This window comes from Neomonachus schauinslandi, chromosome 12, assembly GCF_002201575.2.
Source record: "Neomonachus schauinslandi chromosome 12, ASM220157v2, whole genome shotgun sequence".
NCBI classification, from domain to species: Eukaryota; Metazoa; Chordata; class Mammalia; order Carnivora; family Phocidae; genus Neomonachus; species Neomonachus schauinslandi.
This window is the reverse complement of record NC_058414.1, coordinates 71,179,452-71,201,951: the sequence shown is the minus strand read 5'-3', so window position 1 is coordinate 71,201,951 and position 22,500 is coordinate 71,179,452. Positions and strand designations below refer to the sequence as shown.

Here is a 22,500-nt window from a genome sequence, read left to right as displayed (position 1 = left end):
AATTCAACAACTACTTTGATTAAATGTTTCACTGAACTAGCCAATAGTTTGAGTAGAATGACTGATAAACCAATTCGTTATTATGGTATCACATAGACACATCCAGAATTTTAAACACTTATTAAATCTAATGTTAATATTCCCAAAGTACCTTCTAAAATATACAAATGAAATCTTCTAATAAGATTACTTGTGAAAGTTCATATTCGTTTAATGACTTTTATTAAAAATGACGTTTTGATTTAATAATCATTATAAGTTGAATTTATAATTTTAGATTTTCCAGGTTCAATCTGGGATTCAGAACATTTTAGTAAATGCTAAACTCTAAGTACTGGAAATAATTAGAATAAACTCTAAGGTTAATATAATAGCACCTTTTTCCAATTAGGTCTCATAAATGACCTATGAATATTCAAAACTTTCAAGCTTAAATAGCTGAATATTTCTAAACAGATACTTAGTAGCTGGCAAGATACACACATATCTAGCACTGTTCAATGGGATTACCCTGAAGTCAATTAATATTATTTTGGGCATCCTATATTTTAGTCAAAGATGTGACCTCTTATGTAGTTGGTGTGTCTTGATGATCAGGGTGCTGAGAAGACCTAAGTGGTCTCTCTACTCTGACTCTGTTTCCTAATTCATTTCTCCACTCTCACTGGCCCCTCAGCTGGAGTGCTGCCATATCATGAGTATCCGATTCTTTGGGGTTTACTTTTCTGGGCTGGATTTTAATTGAATAAAGAACCTGTGGGAAAGTCTCAAGTTTTGGATAAAGAAGAACAGCAAACACGATGTATTTTTAAAACACAAACATAAAGAGATAATTTCTGAAAAAGGATAGCTATGACGGTATATTCCATTGCATTTTTGAAGGATTTTAATATGCAAGGAGTATTTATTTCATTATGTCACTGCCTTGTACATAAATCTGTGTGAACCGAGACTCAGAGGATGAGATAGGATTAAGCCAAAAGCTCTCAGTCATTCTCAGTAGGTAGGACTCAACTGACCTATGAACAACAGCATTTCTGAATAATAACCTCTATTCCAGACGCCAAATATCATCTTTAAAAATCATGCTTAGTTCCTACTCCAAGTCACTTTACATGCTGACTTTGTCTAGGCACCATCCTCAAACCTCTGTGTGTACACAGAACCCGAAATTCCATTCAGTTCCATGTTTTACCCACTCACAACCTGTCTACTGTTTAAAGACCAACTTTTATCTACTAAAGACTTTGTTTGACCGTCCAGTTTGCACTGATCTCCCACTTGGCCCCTACAAAGCATTTTTTTTTTTTTTGTTAATCATTCTGATGCTCAAAACTACAGAATCTTTGAATCCTAAGACTATATCAAACATAATTTTTTTAATGCTCCCATTGCATAGATTAGAAACGAAGTCACTTTCCAAGTGTTGTAAGTATAGGTAGAGCTAGGACTGGTGCCCATGCTGGCCTCTGGAATGTTTCTTGGAACCTTGTTATTCCTGCTATCCCATTTTGCCTTAATCAGGTGCACTGTAACTCTTTCTAGTGGTGGCTGTACCAAGTCTTGCCAACGAGGCTATGAACTTCACAGACCAGGAGAGCTATGCACATAGCAAGTACCTAGCAAATATGTGTTGAACAAATAAATGATGTGCCAACAAGTCACTAAGAGTTTCATTTGCACTACTTCTAAAAGATAAAATTTTGGGATGCCTGGCTGGCTCAGTCCATGGAACATGCAACTCTTGATCTCAGGGTCATGAGTTCAAGCCCCACATTGGGTGTGGAGCCCACTAAAAAGGAGAGAGAGAGAGAGAGGAAAAGGGAAAATTTCTTCCTGTAATTAAGTATTCTTGGACTCCTTTCCATCCAGAATTAGTTCACAAACAAGGTATGAGACCTGGGAAAGATGGAAATAAAATTTTCCCTTAAGGTTACAGTATTAGGCTGCTAACTTACTAAAATAAAGTAAAATCAAAGCCAATAATTATTAATGCTCAATTTTTAAAATACTGATTGCTACCAATCTAATGTCTAAGAAAGAAATAAAAAGTAAGAAGAGGGGTTAAGCATCTCTGAGAACAAAACTGCTTGAAAGTTACAGGACCTATGCCTATAAATGGATGGAATCCTTTTCAATGAAAGTAAAATCCGATCATGATTACCACTACGCATATGAAGTTTCTCATTTTTGGATCTCAGAGAGCTCCATGCTTCCACTCATTCTGTTGTGTGACAACTGAAGGGAAATCAAACACCAGGAGACCACATGTCTTTGGTGGATTGCAGGACAAATGGGAAATTAGTCCCTTTTGTGGCCATTAGCAATATCTTTCCCTTCTTGCCCCCATTACAGGTATGAGGGTCCTTTAATTTCTTTTTTTTTAAAAGATTTTATTTATTTCTTTGTCAGAGAGAGAGAGAGAGCACAAGCAGGGGGAGCGGCAGGCAGAGAGAGAAGCAGGCTCCCTACTGAGGAAGGAGTCCGACGCGGGACTCGATCCCAGGACCCTGAGATCATGACCTGAGCTGAAGGCAGACACTTAACTGACTGAGCTACCCAGGCGTCCCTCATTTAATTTATTTCTGGAAAAAAGAGGTAGCTATTTCTGTAATGTTCACTTCTTTAAGGTACCTAATATGTGAACATCACTACAGGATAAGAATTCTTTTAGGAAAAATGCTCCCCTCCACCATAGAAAAATTTCTGACAATTCAAATAAAATACAGGAATCCTCTTAAAGAAACACCCTCTCTGCTCAGTGCTCACCAATTCTTCCCTCTGTATCCCCTTCTCCAGTGAAATTATTTTACAGTTTTTAATTATCCAGGTGTAATTTAATATAACAAATTTTATGTACTTAGTATTTTGATTATCTTATAAGTATAGTATAAAAGTAATACTGAACAGTGTAGGGACCTCATTTATAACCTATGGTCATGCAGCAGTGGTTAAATGGTTAATAATATAGTGGGCTTTGAGGATAAAACGTTTGGGTTTGAATCCTGGCTCCCTTACTTCCTAGCTATGTGACCTTGGGGAAGTTATTTAATGTCTCTGTACCTCCTTTTCTTTACCCATAAAGGAGAAATAAGAAAGTACCTATTTTATACAGTTGTTATGAGGATTAAAGGATTTTTTATATATGTAAACCAGTTGGCACAGTGCCTGGGTCATAAGCGATCAATAAATGTTAGACACAGTCATGATACAATGACAACCTTAAATACTTTTTTGGGAAAAGATATGGTATAAATACATGAATTAATTTTTAAACACTGTATGAGCTTAATTAGCTCTAAAAATATTTTAGCCCTTCTCCCAAAGTGAGATTTTTATTACTGTATCAGAAAAGTCATAAAAGAATGATATATGTGCCCCACATATCAGATGCCAGACATTAGGGTTATTAAAGTAATCCTAATAACAGCTGCCCTTCCTTAAAAGTACATTTAAGGTAATAAAATCAAGGGAACAAAATAACACAACATAGTCCTATAATTATTGCAAAGAATTATTTACAAATAATTTCCTGAACACTAAAACACTAAGCCAAAAGCTCATGTCGTATCTCGGATCATTTTTATTTTTTAATATTTGTTAAAGATTTTATTTATTTATTTGACAGAGAGCGAGAGAGCATGAGTGTGCAAGCAGGGTGAGGAGCAGAGGGAGAGGGAGGAGCAGACTCCATGCTGAATGTGGAGCCTGACACGGGGCTCAGTAGCCTGAGCCTGAGATCATGACCTGAGCTGAAATCAGGAGTCGAATGCGTAACCGACTATGCCCCCCAGGTGCCCCAAATCTTGGATCCTTTTCAGATCAACAGAGGAAAACAAATTTCAAAGGAGAAGGGCCATCATTGCAAAGCTCTGTACATAGAGCTCCTACACTCACTCTCCTCAGTCATCCATCCCAGGCCTCATCATTAGCTTGTTGCTAAACCATTAACATGCATGCATTGAATGGTCCCCGCCTGCATCACATGTGCTGTGCACAGGAGGGCTTATGAAGTCTGATTATATATGTTTAGCTGGAGAAACCTTAAACAGATGAACTCAAAGTTGACTAAAAAGTGGAAATTCTCAGAGATCTAGCAATATACGTACACCTGTTAGGAAGAAATTTTTTCTGCCCGAAATTCCTTTGTGCTGTGGATTAAGCCAAGTCCCCTGTGTCTGTAATAATGTAAAGAGCATCAATTCTGCTTTGACAGGAGAAGCCAATAACATGTAACTATTATCTCTTAATGCCAATAATTAATTTAACAAAAGTTTATTGAGTACCTTCTATATATAAGGCACTGTGGGGGCATTAAATATCTATGAAAGAACTTTCGGTCTAATATGGAAGAAATATGTACTCAAATAACTACAAGATGGCCCGTCGTAAGTGTACTAAGAGAAGGAGCAATTAAGTGAGATGGGAGGAATTAACAGCTGGGAGAGATTATCTGCCTCTAAGAAGAATCTCAAAGCATGTATACTCTTAGTGGAATTCTTTTAAGATAACAAAGTAAGAGAAAGCTCAGGTGGACAAAAGAGAGAAATCCTTGACTATTCTGGTGATAACTCTTTCTGGGTTTGAAGATGGTTGGGATATTCATCATGCCATTCTTCCCCCCACTAATTTGAAATTTATGCACTGCTTCCTTCAGTGATGACTTGAGGTGTCTTACAGATTAAACTGCGTCCTTAATAACAAGTAAAGTAGAAGCTACTTCAAACAAACAAAATCAGTTTTCCAGGAATAAAACAGATGATAGACATTTGAAACATCAAAGACTTAGCTTTATTTTTTATTTTTAACTTAAGGACATAAAGAAAGAAAAAACTAGTAGAGTCACTGATTTTTATTGTCTTCCTCATGAGATCTTGAATAAAGGACAATAAAGAGACTTATGTTTAACATATCTTAAGGACGGCGTCTACAAAGTCCAGATTGGATGGTTTTGCCAGCCATTTATTTACTTACTGGGCACCTAACACAAGCCAGGCATCTGTATTAGTACAGACTAAGGAGGACAAACCTTTGGCACAGAAGGATGCAGACAGAAGGTAAACGTTAGCAGTTCTTAACCTGATAAATATGTTGTATTTCTTTAAGTGGATTTGGAAGCAAGTTTATCCTTGATTTTAAAGCAAATGATCCACTTGGTAAATAGTGGATATGCTTTCCAACCAGAATCTAGAAATTCATCGTGAATGGTTTAAAAGCTCTTCTTTCCACAAAATAGAAGATTTATAATTCAGCTACTCTGTTTAGTCCACTACATCCTATTTACTACAGAAAAGCAGGGACTTACATTTCTTGCTTAAAGAAGGCATACCCACCTCCTAATTTAAGATAATTTACACTTGGGAGAATTCGAATGCTATTTGGAATTTCTTTAGATAATTGGAGGGAAAGTATTTAGTGCTGGAGAGACAGAAAGTCTGTTATTATTCCCTGACAGAGAGGTACAAAGCCAATAAATGAAACGGAAGTACTTCTAGAAGGATAAAAGTTACTTCTTGTTAGAAGTGAAAAGAAATCAATTCAATAGACATGATGTGCAAACCACTGGGCTAGGGGCTGATATGGACAAGGGTTTTCATAGTTTCCAGTGCTGCAGAGAAGTACGATGTATACACAAGTAACTTTGATACCAGACAGGATGTGATCGACAAAGTGTTAAGAAAGAGGGGAGGGTAAACCCTGGCAATGCAATCAGTGAGTGCTTTATGAAGGAGGGAGGTGTCATTTCAGGTAGGCTTTAAAATATGTGAAAATGTTCATAATGCAGAGACAAGGCAAAGAGCCTTCTGAGTGGAAATGGGGAAAATGGATAATCTTAAATGTGTTGCGGGAACCCTGAATGTGTGCAGAGGCCATGAAGAAAGGAGGGTTGGTAATAAAGAAATATGTTAGAAAGCAGAACAAGGTCAGATGGTGAAGGGCCCTTGAGTTGCATTTTATGGAGTTTAAAATTTATTCTCTGCCAGCTGAAGGGCTATTGATGGTTTCTGAGCCCGGCAGTGAAAAGATAGAAGAGTTTTTGGAGGATTAACTTACAAAGCCTAGACTGAGTGTAGGACACTGGACATAGGATTACCAGTCAGGAGGTCACTAAAACAGTGTAATAAGGTAAAGATGGTCAGGGCTAAGGTGGAGGGATTAGAAACAGTGGAGAGAAGTGAAGAATTTAGGCTATAGGTCATGGAGTAAAAAGGCTTTGCATCCATTGCTCCTAAATTTATACATATGTGAAATAGTTCCCTCATAAGCTCTACCGTGGAGCTAGAAGGGTCTAAATCTATGTGAAAAATTCTAAAAATTAAAAGAGATGATGACTGTTCATAACTCATATGCAATCTTGATGAATCTTTATATTTGTTGTTTTAATTGCTCAAGGAAGAGGAGAAGTTGATCCCACAAAGCTTGGATGTTAGAAAGTGGAAGACAGGAAGATATTGTAAATAAAACTCTATTGTCCTCTTTGTGATTAAGATGCCAATAGCAGCAACGACCACAAAAACTCACATAGGCTGTTGACACTTGGTATCAAGAAATTTGATTTATTTTTAATCTTTAGTCTGTGTTCTTATGTCATTTTAAAGGCTTCATCAAAATAAAAAGCTTCTGCACAGCAAAGGAGACAATCAATAAAACTAAAAGTCAACCCATGGAATGGGAGAAGATACTTGCAAATGACATATTTGATAAAGGATTAGTATCCAAAATGTATAAAGAACTTGTAAGACTTAACACCCCAAAAATGAATAATCCAAATAAAAAATGAGCAGAAGACATGAACAGACATTTCTCTAAAGAAGACATCCAGATGGCCAACAGACACACAAAAAGATGCTCAATATCACTCATTATCAAAAAAATACAAATCAAAACTACAATGAGTTATCACCTCACACCTGTCAGAATGGCTAAAATCAACAATACAAGAAGTAACAGGTGTTGGTGAGGATGCAGAGAAAGGGGAACCCTCTTACACTGTTGGTGGGGATGCAAACTGGGGTTGCCACTCTGGAAAACAATATGGAGGTTCCTCAAAAAGTTAAAAATAGAACTATCCTATGACCCAGCAATTGCACTACTAGATATTTACCCAAAGAATACAAAAATACTAATTCGAAGGGATACACGTGCCCCAATGTTTATAGCAGCATTATCTACATTAGCCAAATTATGGAAACAGCCCAAGTGTCCACAGACTGATGAATGGATACAGAAGAAGTGGTAGGTACGTACAATGGAATATTACTCGGCCATAAGAAAGAATAAAATCTTGCCATTTGCAATGACATGGATGAAGCTAGAGAGTATTACACTAAGTGCAGTAAGTCAGTCAGAGAAAGACCAATACCGTATGATTTCACACTCGTATGTAGAATTTAAGGAACAAAACAAATGAGCAAAGGGGAAAAAAGAGAGAGAAACGCAAACCAAGAAACAGACTCATAACTATGGAGGACAAACTGATGGTTACCAGAGGGGAGGTGGGTGGGGAGATGGGTTAAGTAAGTGATGGGGCACTTGTTGCGATGAGCACCAGATGTTGTATGGAAGAGCTGATCACTAAATTGTACACCTGAAACTAATCTTACACTGTATGTTAACTAACTGGAATTTAAACAAAAACTTAAAAAAAAAAAAGAAAAATGTATTTTAAAACGGAATATTGAAGGAAAAGGGCATAAAGTATGGCTACTTTCTCAAGTCCAAAAAATCTAGTATTTCCAGAGATTAGTAACAACAACAAAAAAGGAGGTAAGCCTTTTTCTAAAAGTAGGTAACATATACCTGTGAGGGTTTTGCTAAGAATCTCCAAATAATTGGTGAATTTTTGAAATGTCCCTACCCTACCATTAGCTTGGAGACTAGTGAATTGTAAGATAGGGCTCCCAGTCCCTGTCCAGTCTCATCCTGCAGGGATACCCCTCTAGGCAGGCAGAGGAGTTATTACCTGTTCTCTGAAGGAGACCCATGACTTACACCTCAGTCACCTTTGCTCGTAATCCTCAAATCCTTTGCACCTATCCTCTCTTTCCTCATCTCGGCTTAATATTAGGTTGAAAAATCTGATTACTATTTTTGCAAGCAAAACCTGTCGAATAGCAATAATTTCATGAAGTTTACCCTAAAAATCTACTTCCTGTTAAGCCTAACTCAAAGCTACAACCCCCACAAGTCTTTTCTCAGCCTCCGTGTGCCTACACATAAGGCTTTGAATTTACAATTTGGTTGTAGGGCTCTTCCTTCCTTTACTTGGTCTCTCATACTACCTGTGTGCATATCCACCCCTCTATTCGAATTTTACCTCTTTGTGGATGCAGACCATCTGCCAGGTTTTTAGCACATAATAGTTGCTCATTAAATGTCTGTTCAACTTAAATGAATGAAACTCATCTCTGTTCTATGCAACCAGCCAAGCCTCTAGCAGAAGGAAATGCAAAGTAGCAACTGATTTTTATACTCTAATCTTCCAGTTTGACAGCCTACCCTCAGTGGTGGTATACCCCGAAAACACAAACAGAGGACTAACTACATTAACAGACTGATTCGGTGCCTAAAGAAATGTGTTGCTTCTTCGGTTGTGAAATTTGTTAGTACCCAAGGCACCAATGAAAGGCAGAAGAAATGTCAATGTTCGCCTACACCCTAAAGCAAAGAGTCAAATTATAATGGGGAAGTTTATCTTTTTAGACTGTGGTCACACAGTATATTCCCTAAAGGAATGTAAATTGTCTTCTTTTGCTCCTTCCTCAAGACTAAGTAAAAGGTCTGATAACCTGTTTGTGGGTTTTGTTTTGTTCTTAGAATAAGGAAGTACTGTGAATAAAGTTCTCTTAAACTGAGACATTCAAAATGTATTTAAGTAAATAGATGTTAGACTGCAGAATCAACGAGTGTCCTTATTTAGCTATTATCAGATGTGACAATTAAAATATTTACAGTGTCATTATTTATGAGAAAAACTCAGTGACATAATGTCAATTTGATTGAGGCTTTCAGAAATACAATATTTACTAACACCATGAAGCTAATGATAAAATCTTTAATCTTAAAGTCTTAAATGTTATGGTAGATATCAACAAATGCTGTGAAAAAAATTTGCAATTAATGGATCATATCTTCAATACAGGCAATTTCAGGAAACGTAAAGTTAATTTTATCAAACATTTACAAGTCAAAACTAAATATAAGAGTAGATTAAAATTGTTTTTGTGTTTTGCTCATTATAAGAGATTCCCTTGTATCTTTTCTTTAGGTAATCCTAGTTATTTCAGAAAAACTTTAATACATTTCATACAGTGTACCTACCGAAAAGAGTAATAAACTTTTTTTTACAAAGAGATATAACATACCTTTTAAAAATCTTATAAGAATATTTTTAACCTCTCCCCCTGCCCTAGCACACCAGACGGATAAAACATGCTTCCATCAGTGACTATGGGTCTTTACTACAAAAAAATGTTACTCCCAGGATAATAGTAAAAAACCTATTCTCAGAAATAGTGTTAGGGCCCTAATGCTTCAATTTTACTATGGAAATTGATTTTATTTGACCCAATAGAGCAATCTTTATCCAGTGAAATGAACTTATATTTGCAGTTACTTTGAGAAACATACTGAATATATTGAAATAATTGTAGTCCTTAACCATGCTTTACTTCTACTTGATTTAGTTTGGATATCTTTAACTTACATGGGATGCACTGACTAAGTCCAACAGAAAATATTTATAGTCATACAAATTCTTGATCTCTTACTTATCATTATGTCCTAATTGTTGATTCATGACATTGAGAAATACCAGTGTACACTGATTATTGCTATAGACTAATGCTGTCCATTGATCTGCACAGGATTTGACTGTTTCACAAAACAACATCAAAATTTTTCTAATTAAAAGGAAATACCTGTATAAGATGGGATTTTCTTTTAACTATCTACCAAGTCTAGTTAGTTCTTGGCACAGAACTGTTGCATTAATAATGATAACCACTTGGGCGCCTGGGTGGCTCAGTCGTTACGTGTCTGCCTTCGGCTCAGGTCGTGATCCCAGGGTCCTGGGATCGAGTCCCGCATCGGGCTCCCTGCTCGGTGGGAAGCCTGCTTCTCCCTCTCCCACTCCCCCTGCTTGTGTTCCCTCTCTCGCTGTGTCTCTGTCAAATAAATAAATAAAATCTTTAAAAAAAAATAATAATGATAACCACTAGTAGGTAAGCATTATAAAAAAAATCAAAGTATAAGATTAGCACTTTAACTATCCATTTTATATGTGCTTTAATAAAATTTGATTCAATTAGTTTGTATTTGCTAATGGCACAGCCCTCCTGCTTACTACATAAATATCCTTGTTTTGCAGATATAAAATGAATTTCAAAACAGAAGCACAAATCCTTTATTAAGATGGAAAGTTGTAGTTTCATGAGACTCAATTTTTGGTTTTGTTATTTTTGAGTAGCTAACTTACTATTAACTAATATCTTAGTAGAGACAATCACATCAAACAAGTAGTTTTTAAAAAGTTGGGTTTTTTCCCCCAAAGAAGAAGTTTTACAGGAAAACTGGTGAAATAATCGATGTTCATTTAGAAAGCATATGAAAAATGGAGATTAGGGAAATTCAATTTTACTCATTTCCTTCTAGTACATACACAAGGAAATGATATAATTATATTTGGAATTTAAGGGTAGACTTATAAAAATTACAAGTTTAGTTATCTCCATTTGTATAAAGTCATGTTGAAATGAGAAACAATTCATGTTTCTTAAACATTAGTAACTCTTAAACATTTGTAATATTTTGTGTGGGAAGTATTTTAGTCTAATATATCAAAGAAATAAGCTAATAAATAACATTAAAGTTTTAAAAGGAAAAGTTTGTTTTTAAAAGAACATTTTCTTAGTACTTCTTAAAATGAGAGATGATCTTAGGCTAATGTGAGTAATTAAATCACGAAGCTACACTGTCGTTAAGAAATTGTTTACTTAATTTTACTTAAGATCTTATTCATTTGAAATGATAATGCTGCCTTCTTCCAGTAAAATATAGATTTTATATTCTAAATTAAACACATATTAGAGAAATATTTAATTCTCTTATTTACAGAAGTCAGTAAGAAGTCCATATAATTAAAACAACTGGACATGATAAATTCACTATTAATTAAGGAATTATAAAACAGATCTTTATTAGTATGTCTCAATTTTTTTCCAGTTTATTATTTTTCAAGATTCTCTCTTTTGTAAACTAAAATAACATTTATCACAAAAATTTACCGTTGACTGAATTATCTTTATTTTGATTTGAAAGGATCTACACATAGCTGTCATTAGAACAGTACTCAGAACTACTACTCCAGTATTACCCGATTTCAACGGATAAAAATTCTGCTTATCTCTTGATGAAAAGAAAAATATTCCTCCTCCCAGAAATGTGTATCCCTTAAGAGGGGGATAGAAAAATTGGAGTGAAGTGAACAAATGATTCCTCATTCCATATATACCTTGTATTGTTCCTTTTATTCAGAATATAATTAGAAAATGCCCTACTCAATTCCCTATACCTTTTTGCTTCGGCTAAAGATAAACAGACAAATATATTTTAATTTTTCATCTTAAGGTCAGAATACAACTTTAATCCTAATATATTTAATAAATCTTATATCTCCCTTAATCTGTCACCTAAAAAACCACAGCCATTTAGTGTTTGACTGCAAAGGAATATTATTTCCAGATGATTATAACAAAAGTTTTTCTTCTAAGATATATTGCCAGTCTTAAGGATGCAGTTTATAATTCTATCCTACATCCCAATAGGTCTGACCCCGAGATGGAGTTCCAAAGTTCCATTTAAAGTCAATAGAAGTTCTAAGAAATATAACAAAAAGGTGGATTAAGGTTAATAAAACATAATTTTATAAATTGCATGCATATATATGTATATCAAAATTTCTCTAAGATTTCTTGCCCTTACCTTCAGTAGTATATTGAAATTTATTCAAATTTATGCAACATTGTTTAAAGAAACTGGATTTTACATGATTTGAAGGCTCACTCCCAAATGATTTCAGATAGTTTTGCTGCAGTGCTCTTGAAAAAACATAACAACAAAATTCATTATGACTTATCATTCTCCTTGATTGATAACAGTAATAGATGTGACCCAAACAGCTGTAATAAAATGAAAATACAGATGTAATTACTTTGATCCTTGATGAGCACAAATAGATTTTGTCCAATCTCAGAATCACACTAGTTGCCTGTTGAGATACAATTGGTACTATTCCATTTTGTGTTTCATAAATGGAAACTTTCAACAAACATCTGGCTATGGAGCTAAGGACCTTTACATTTCTAATCTGCTGGCCAGTGAAATAAAAAAAAGTCTAAATTATATCTTGACACTCAGCCACTAAGTCAGCTTTGGGGCTGCTCCAGAACTCCTTTAAATCATTCATCCGAGACTTGTGTTTTTGCCTTGTTTCTTGGACTAAGTTTCAGTCAAAACTGTCAGGATGGGTATGAGGGTATAAAAAACGTATGTCCCTGTTCAGCTCCAATTCCCTCTTTGATAACTTGGGTTCTGGGTCCTTGAAGACCTTGCCCTCAAAGTCCTATAACTGGGTCCTCTGGCTGTGGCTCACCCGTTTTTCTGGACTGCTATTTCCCTTTGCCAAATGGCCTGATGGGATACTGCCCATCCACTGCTAGCTCTTGCTGGAGCTACCTCCTGGATATTTTTACAGAGATGGCTCTCCACCGGGATTACAGTTGTATGGTTCATGCCATTAGGTCTGTCAAATCTGGGAGACCAGTTGCTCTGCTGAAACTATTCCTTTGCTCAAATTAAACTGGGGACTGACTCAATGTTCAGTTTCCTCCTGAACTTATGCTAAATTATGCTCTGTTAGTTCCAAACATGAGATTGAAATATGGAGTAAAACCAATATTTACCTCTTATTCTAAATCTAATACATTTTGTCCTTTTTTTGACCTGCTAATTAGCAAAAGGATCTTAGATTTAATGTTGCGAATGTAAATTTTTCTATAGTAAGGTAACGTTGTGTGACCAATGGGCTCCTGACTTTTAACTGTTTTGATGATGCTACTCCATTTTTAGTCTTCAGAGATTAAGATAATGTTGAACAAACTAAAGAATGTTAGTTTCCACTAGCTATATTAAACTATTTGGTCATCTGTTGCTTATACAAATTCTTGAATTTTATCCTAATGATGAAAACTGCATATGGAAGGTAGAAATCCTGAGATAATGTTTTAAACTGTATTTTTTTGGTGCCAAACTATTCAAGTATATTGTGGTACTTATGTTAATGATCAATTTTAAATTCTGCCAAAGTAGTTAAAATACATATAATTTTAACATATATTAAAATATAATTTTTTACCATTGAAAGCAACTTCACATTAAGTAATATTCTGAAATGATAGTTGACTTTACACGATAAACACCTTTAGTCATAAAATGCCTATAGTCACCAAATATACATCTACTTCCCAAGCCCGAGGTCAAAAGCTGAAGTTAAAATACCATATAGGTATGTAAAAAATTTCCTTTTTCCCTGGTAGTAGAAGTAGGAAGAAATTAATACTGAATAGCAATATTCATTTTTTAGCAATTCAGTCAATGACATTTTGACCCTTAGAGAAAGGAAATTTCTAAGGCTCAACTAGTGTTAGTGCAAATGAAGATGTACCTTCTAACAAAGTATCTTCTTTAGATATGAAACAGAAGCAGTAAGCTACAATGCTGTCAGCTAAAAGTTTTCTGACACACTTTGCCTAAATGGTGGGGATTCATACCATGGATGTCAGATATCATCTGTAGAGTTCTATAAAAATCCTTCAAAACCCTACAGGAACCCATAAATTTCCACAATTGGCACGGTAGGGATACAACACCTTTTAGCTGAAGGCACTGTACCTCTGGGAGGATCTTTTTATTAAGAGGAACTAGAATGAGTTGTAAGTGCCACATATGGGGACCGGAATAATGTAAAAAAGAACAGCATCCACGGAGCCACACTTGTAGCACTTGAAAAAAAAAAAAAGACGAGATGATAAAGAGCTGGCATAATCATACATTCTGTACAATCACTTTGGAAAGAGATCTCAAAGCTAACTAGCAAAGTTAATGAAAAGTTCAGAGATTAAATAAAAATGGAATTAAATCAGAATGAAAATTATGAGACCCAGAAATGTTAGGACCAAAAAAACTAAAGGTGACTGAAAAGTTGTGAATTAGAAAATCAGCAAAAACATACGTAAAGCAAGGCGGAAAAAAAGCTTTTATGTTTAGAGCTTCATAATGCCTCTTAATGATCCAAAATATCATTAAAAATAGTGTGGGCTTAACAGGCATGAAAACAATGAGAGGGAGCATTCTACTTGCTCAAGTTGTCAGTCACTTTCAACTGCTTTCCTCTGAAATACAGAGCCACTCCAATTTTAAATGCTTTTGTCCACAGAGAGATCTAAGGTCTGTAGGGATTTTATATAAAATAACACCAACTAAAGGGGTAGGGTCTGCAAATTCTACACGTGCCTACGAAGAGCAATTTAAATTTTAAGGTAGCCAAAGAGAATAGAAGGAAGAAAGGCAATAGTATATATTTGAATATCTTCATTATACTTCATAACAATTCACGATTGATATTAGATTTTCAATATTGTTTTACAAAATGGGAGTCTGGAGGTCCCTTTTAGCTGTCTTTGGTTGCAAAATATTCTTGCCAGGACAGGCTAAAGTTTAGCATTGGAATGATACAACAACTGAGGTTCTCGAGAAGCATGTTGTAAAGAGGATTGGGACATGCGAGGTATAGAAAGTTCTGGGGCACATAGAATATGTGTTCAACATCTCAATCAAAAAGATTAATGGGATCCCCATTGCAGTCCTGAAATAATACTACACTACTCCTTTTATATGATGCCTCAGCTTTTGATTTCCTTACTCTAGAGTTTTGGCTTCTAAGGACAAAACAAATTTATTTTCCAGTCTTATATGAACCATATTAACATTCTGGTTCTATATAGAAGATTATTAACTCTCAAACTTCAAATATTTGCTTTAATAAGAAGGAGAAAATATAATAATCACCTGCAACTAATATAGAATATTAGCAAGTAGAAATTTGAAATGACATAGGCGCTAAGAGGATTCAGGAATGACATGTAGGAAATGATCTGAAAACTCAACAGTAGGAGACTCTAATAATCAGAAAGGGGAATGACATGACAATGGAGGGCTTTGTGCCTAAAGCCCTCAATACAAAACCGGTTCAGGAAGAGCACTGATTTTGATCTCTAGAAACAAAATTTGAAAATATAAAAATAGGGATCTCATTTAACATTTTTCAAGAGAAGAAAGGCAAATCTGAGCCAACTTACTGAGAGCGAGGAGAAACAACTGATTAGTAAAAAAAAGAAACAACCAAGTTGAACTAAATATGGTAGGTATATCACTAAACTTCTCTTTTTGCTTCAGGTTTGCAAGGAGACAGGAAATGGATTGATTCTACCAGTATGAGTTCACCTTCCAGCTCTGCTCTAAATGTTTTCTTGTCTTTTCAGTCAAGTTTAACACATTGGAGAAGAGATCAAGTTCAAATTATTTCCACTTGAACACAGCATCAATCCTCTGTAAGTAGTCTTTTTAAGAGGCAAATACTGATATAAAATAGGAATCTAAATTAATTTTATCCATATTCTATAGAACTCTCAGAAGTCAATAAGCAGGGAATATTGGCATTGAGGTGCATAAGGGAAGAGTATCCTAAAATTGTAATGATACACAACTCAGATTCTTTTTTTTTTTTTCTTTTTAGAATGAGCTAGATAAAGGAAGAGGTGGGGAAGGGCAGATGGAGAGAGAGAACCTTAAGTGGCTCCACAGCCAGCACAGAGCCTGATCCTAGGCTCTATCTCTCACAACCCTGAGATCATGACCTGAGCCAAAATCAATACGTGGATTTTTTTTTTTAAGATTTTATCCATTTATTTGACAGAGAGAGAGAGAGATAGCGAGAGCAGGAACACAAGCAGGGGCAGAGGGAGAGGGAGAAGCAGGCTTCCCGTAGAGCAGGGAGCCCGATGTGGGGCTCGATCCCAGGACCCTGGGATCATGACCTGAGCCGAAGGCAGATGCTTGATGACTGGGCCACCCAGGCACCCCCCCAAGAGGTGGATTCTTAACTGACTGAGCCACTGATGCCCCACAGCTCAGACTCTTAAGGGAAGTTTTCTTTACATTGTTCAGACCATGATGGCTCTAGAACTCTTTTGACAGCAGTAGAAAATAAAGATTTTAAGAATCTATTTGATTGAAAAGACTCAAAACAAATGTAAAAAGCTTAGTATATAGAATCTACATTGTTCCACCTGGCTTTAACCTTTCCTAATTTTTGCTAAAATCCCCTTAAACATTCAATTTGATTAATAATGCATTAATTTCAGTAAATTTTTTTCTTTTTAATTCACCTTCAACAAGATAAATAAAATTTAACAAGGTCTGGGAAGATAATCACGAATGAGGTGAAGGGGCTTGCTACTTACTATTCAGATAAATTTGAACAGTTATAAAATACAAATAAACAAATAATTAAAATTAAAAAATAAAACTTCACAAGTGTACTCTACCAATATTTAGAAAGATCAATTAGCTCCCACATAAAGATGAACATTATATTTAGTTATCTCTTCTTCCTAAAAATCCCTTGTTCTCCCTTCTTCCTCAGGGTTCTAAGAGAATCCTGGATTTTCCTCTTGTAGGGATTACTTCATGGAGTCACACCATTTCAAATAAATTCATCTCCCACAGTCATTATCTCACATCATATGGTTACTGACTACTTACTTTGTATGGTACTATAATACGTCTAAAACAGAGTTTCTGTCCTTTAGCTGGGGACGTCTACAAAGTGAGCATGCAGTAGGTATGAGTGCGCATGTGCTCAGACACAGGCTGTGTTAGTTGCAGACAATGAACAGGGAGTAAGCTCTCCGGAGTGTGGAACAAAGTGTGGGTCCTGAAAGCACAGTTTCTGGGGAGAGCTTCCTGGGAAAATAGGACCAAGCTCTTAAGGAAAAGTAGGATTTAGGTGAGAGAAAGAGGATGAAAAGATGGAAAAGGAAAAGGCAGAAAGGCAAGCAGTGAAGGCAAAATGAATGCACTAGTTTGGCAAAAGCCTTCATTCAGGGCATTCTAACAGTAAAACTTGGAATGAAGAGAAAGTGTTAAATACGGAGCATCAAATTGCAGAATGTGGATGATAATCTGGCATTTCCTGTTCTCCAAAAATAATTTGTAAGAAGCATTAACCCATAGCTATTCCACTCTTCTAAAGCTTCAAAACATCTCTACCAATCCCAGGAAGACATCTATATTCTACGATGTTACCATCTGGATTTGGATTTTACCATTTTGGAATTGAGTAAAGACTAAACAAACAAAGTTCCATTTCCTGAATCTAAGGACACTTAATGTTCTTGGATTCAACAAGTAAAATTGTGAACATATCATCTTCCGTCTTGAGCCTGTCCTCTTGTGACTTCTATTTCTCTTTGTGAGCTTCCAAAGTTGCTATGATTTTGCCTAATTTTCCTCTTTGTACCCAGCATTCAGTGGGTTGTCTTGTCTGGTCTTTTTTTCCATAAAGCTTCTTGAATTGACTCCTTGCTCTCCATGCCCAGTCTTGTACTTAGGTCAGGTACTACCTACCACAAGAATCAATCTTCTGCTCTCAGTCTCTATCTCTCTTCTGCTCTGTAGTCTCTCCCAACTCCTGAATATCATACCATTTGTGAGTTTCATTCAGCCCACTTCCAGATTACTCTTCCTAAAGCACAGCTCTGACAGTGTGAAACTCAAGCTCATAACATCACCAGGCTTCATACCGACAGAGACAAACACTGCAGCTTGATATTTAAGACACTCACCAGTCTATTTCCACCACTTCATATATTCTTTTTTTTTTTTTAAAGATTTTATTTTATTTATTTGAGACAGAGAGAATGAAAGGGAGGAGGGTCAGAGGGAGAAGCAGACTCCCCGCCGAGCAGGGAGCCCAATGCGGGACTCGATCCCGGGACTCCAGGATCATGACCTGAGCTGAAGGCAGTCGCCTAACCAACTGAGCCACCCAGGCGCCCCTCACTTCATATATTCTAAAGTCTATTTTTTTATATTCTAAGTTCCTATCAAACCTAATACTCAGTGTTTTCTAGGTATATATCATGAGCTCCTGTTCTGGGTTGGTATTATTCATTGTTATAATTGTTAATTATCTGTAACCTCGGATAACATCTTTTTTGTTTTCCTCAAAAATCTCTTATTCTGCTGACTCTCAGTAACCTGCTCCCGACCATAAATTTCTGTCTTGTATTGTTTCCTTCTGTGGATTGGCTTACTTCATGAATTATAAGGGGGTGAGAGGAAAAGCAAAGGGATGGCCAAGGAAACTAACTACACATTTATGGAATGCCTTAAGAAAGGCATTAAGATGTGAAATATCTTAGTATTGTTTTTAGTTTCATTTAGAGTAACAATGAGGTATGACAAGATGTAATATAACTGTGTACACAGCACTGTGAGGGACACGGGGAGGAATTATTATCTTCCAGGCACTCATTTCATCTGAAATAATCTTATGAGGTAGGGGCGCCTGGGTGGCTCAGTCATTAAATGCCTGCCTTTGGCTCAGGTCATGATCCCGGGGTCCTGGGATCGAGCCCCGCATCGGGCTCCCTGCTCGGCGGGAAGCCTGCTTCTCCCTCTCCCACTCCCCCTGCTGTGTTCCCTCTCTCGTTGTCTCTCTCTCTGTCAAATAAATGAGTAGAATCTTAAATCTTTTTTTTTTTTTTTAAGAAAGGATCTTATGAGGTAGATATTATTATTACTTACCTCATTTTCAATTGAGAAAACTGAGGAAAGAAATGAATCCTACTCAGCTACTAAGTGCTAACTCTGGGATTGGAACCCCTACCAATTGTCACTAGAGCCCACATACCGGAAGCAGTAGGGCTTTCTGCCTCTCCTTCACTCTTCCGTGAGTGTAACTACTCTCCTCCAAAACAACAAGGACCATGGCTTCATTTCAGGGCACATACGCATGCAGTTTAAATGTTCTCTAACAATTATTTCACTTCTGTTTAATTTTCCAAGTACTCTGAAGTACATTTAATTATATGCAGCCCAATTTTGATTGAGAGAATCAGATAATATTTTTCCTTTGCCTCATAATGTACATAAAATGCTTAACATTCTTTAAGTACGAGCATATTAACACTCTATAAAGATGAAGACACAGAATACTGAAATGACATTCCATCAGTAATATTTGATGTCTAATATACAAAAAGTTAATGACAGCAGAAACAGATTCAAAGAATGAATGACAATTCAATATTTTGCAAGATAATTAAAATTTTGATTATAATTTGTATAACTTAGGAAAAGACCCGATTTGGTCTTCCTCTAATTTTTTCCCCTTGGCTTATTGGAAATCTACTTCCAATAAGCCAAGGGAAGCTTCCCTTATATCTCTCTATGGAAAATACACATAAATATTTTTCACATGCACTAATTCATAAGCGCAGAAAACGTACGACAGGTTGACCACGAACATTTTAGTTTTATAAACCCATCAGGCATTAATCTATAATTTTTATATATTATTTTACACATCCTATCTTTTCACTGATGTATTTCACACTTAACTGAACTAAATTAATAATAAAATGAAGAATCTAAAATAACAATTGCCAAATGAGAAAGTATAACTAACCTGGCAATGCCATCATTTAGCCCCATTATTATCTCAGGTTGTAAAATATAATGTTTAACAAATGATTTGACTGAATCATTAATTTTTTATTTTAATATTCTTATCACTGGACACTTAACACTTAAGAAAACACTTCGCTCCATACCCTCTCTGTACGGTAAACAATCATCACTATCCACCACATACTAACACAGGGAGTTACACCCGCAGCTCAAACACTTTCTTTATGAATGGCCTCCATTTTTCTGAAATAGGTCTTTTTTAAAAGGGGGAAAACAGGATCTGACTCTTGTTTGCTCTTTAAAGTTTTATTATTTTAGCATTTTACACAGAGAGCGAGCACCAGCACACTCAGGAGAACTGCTGAAAGTAAAAGGCCTCAAGCTACCCACTGCCTGGCTGATAGGATAAAGCAGAGGTATAAAAACTTTTGTCTGATTGCTCACTTTCCTTGTTTTAGAGTATTGCTACTCTCAAGAGCATATATTCATGTTCTTTCTACTTCCAGTTTTATTACTTCTTTTGTATTATTTAATCCATCTAAAGACACTTCCAAAAGACAAATTTTTCCATTTTGAAAAAGTAATGGTTTGGAACCTGATAAAACACATTAATGTTCACGGTGTGTTTTTTTGCAAAGGTGATAGAGTAAAAGTGCCATAAAGCAATTAGGTGCATGATCTTAAAGACATTAATATGTCGAATAGAATAAGATGTTTAAAAAGTCAACAAAAATAATATCCTAGGAAAGGTCAGATGGAAATAGGCACATATAAAGACCACATTTCTCATTCAGGTCTTTGACTAGATCTTTAATGCAAAGATGGGGAAGAAAATATAAAAATGAGAGAAGGTACTATTCTTACCTCAATAACTTGAAATTAGAAGTATATGATGTTTAACTCCAGGAAGTATGGACATAAAGTGTCGACTCATCCTAACAACTGGATGGCTGGTATATATGCTTCATTATTCAGATTATAATTTTTTTCCCCTGCATTCTAAGTTGCACCAGGGTCAATACTTTTTAGTAAACAAGAAACTGATATGCTTGGCCTATTGAACAAGGCCAGGCATTTTTTAAAGTGTCATACACATTTCTGAAATCCACAATACATCAATTTTTAATACATCTACTCTCTCAGCTCCATTAAAAAGATGGTAGGGGAAAGATTTTAGAGTAATTAATGATATAGTTAGCTGCTAAATATTAATAGGAATCGTAGTCTTGCATAAAATATAACATATAAACCTTGCCAATACAGACGCACCAGTAATTAAAGTTGAATATGTAATTACACTGATTTATAAGACAGGCAAAAAGTTACACTTTACTAGCTTCTATGTAAACTGTGGGTAACAGTTAAACTTTGCATTTTACGGTTTATAAAAACGGGCAATATCTTGACTACAGTTCATAAATGGTTTAGAGACCTGTAATAGTAGTAAAAATTACAACTTATTCCATCATGAATATTTTTATTGCACCATACAAACCAAACTGTGATAATGACCCCTAAGATGTAGACTCATCTTAGACACTGCTCTACCCCCAAGAGAATGTTAGTAGTACTAAGAATTTGTAGAAGCCTGCTGGTACAGTAATTATGGGACACTGGAGAGAATCTACAAGATGCATTAAAACTGACTTTGATACACTTTCTCGTATCACGAACACGGGGCAATTTAACTCCACTTAAAATTGTATTTTGGACTTATATACCACTAGAAATTTCAGAAGAATACCAAATGTTAGAAGCATATGCGTACGGGCCCTTCCCGTCGCTGGGCCTGCTAACCCACTTACATGTGCGGCTGCGGCGAGCAGCCCGGACTACTGTTCCCGTTGCTGTCGATGTGGTCCAGGGAGCCATTGAGGTCTTCGTGGACAGCCTGCAGCAGGCCACTGGACGCGTTATTGATCAGTCCCGGGTTACTAAGCAAAGGTAAACTGCTCTCTGCCAAGGCAGCCTAGTGAAATGAAGAAGGTGTAAAACAACTTCGGAAATGCCCTTTAAAATATTTCTTTAGAGACAGATCTTCTTTTGAGTGGGTTCGGATCACAGTGTGGATGTTTTAGAAGCATTTAAAGAAAATGTACGGGGCGGATGAAGTTTCCAAACGGGCAGCTTGCGGCAGAGACATCAAGAAAATTAAGTGTGATGCAAAAGCGTAAACACAAGCTCACCCGCAAACTTTTTCACTCGTGTTTCAGCCTTTCACATAAGGAACTGCTGTATTCTCCCACGGAGTGAAAAACCCCAACACAGAAGCAGTCGCTCTGCTTTTTAAAAATGACCAGGACTTAGCTCAAAATAAAGAAGTCCTGACATTTGCCTCCTCTGCATAAAAATTATATATTATAATTAAACTTTAAAGTTTTTGCCACAAGCACCATGTTCCCCAACACTATGATGTGAAATCATTTATGACAGCCTGGATAAATATTAATGCATAGCCACATGCATTTGCAAAAGCTTCTATCAATCTAGCATTTGCAGGAAAACCGAGTGTTCCAGATTTTGCCACAGGGTGTCCTTCTTGCTTCTTCACATCAAAAGTCGCTTGAATTAGAACCAGTGCTTTCTACAGTACTAGGTACTACAACTTACTTGGATGATAAACCAACTCTTAAGAACAATCACAAATCCACCTAAATACAAAGCATGCAAAACAAAACAACAACACAA

The 22,500-nt window shown here is 36.0% G+C and overlaps 1 protein-coding gene across 13 annotated transcripts in view; it reads right to left on the bottom strand.

Annotated features, from left to right (window-relative positions):
- The window catches only part of FOXP2 (forkhead box P2), a 251,079-nt gene that overhangs the window by 5,077 nt on the left and 223,502 nt on the right, over positions 1 to 22,500 (bottom strand). For all 13 annotated transcript variants that reach the window (XM_044920086.1, XM_044920085.1, XM_044920087.1 and 10 more), the window contains one exon: positions 21,618 to 21,781. In XM_044920086.1, the coding sequence (XP_044776021.1) occupies positions 21,618 to 21,781 (164 nt within the window). The remainder of the gene's footprint in view (positions 1 to 21,617; positions 21,782 to 22,500) is intronic.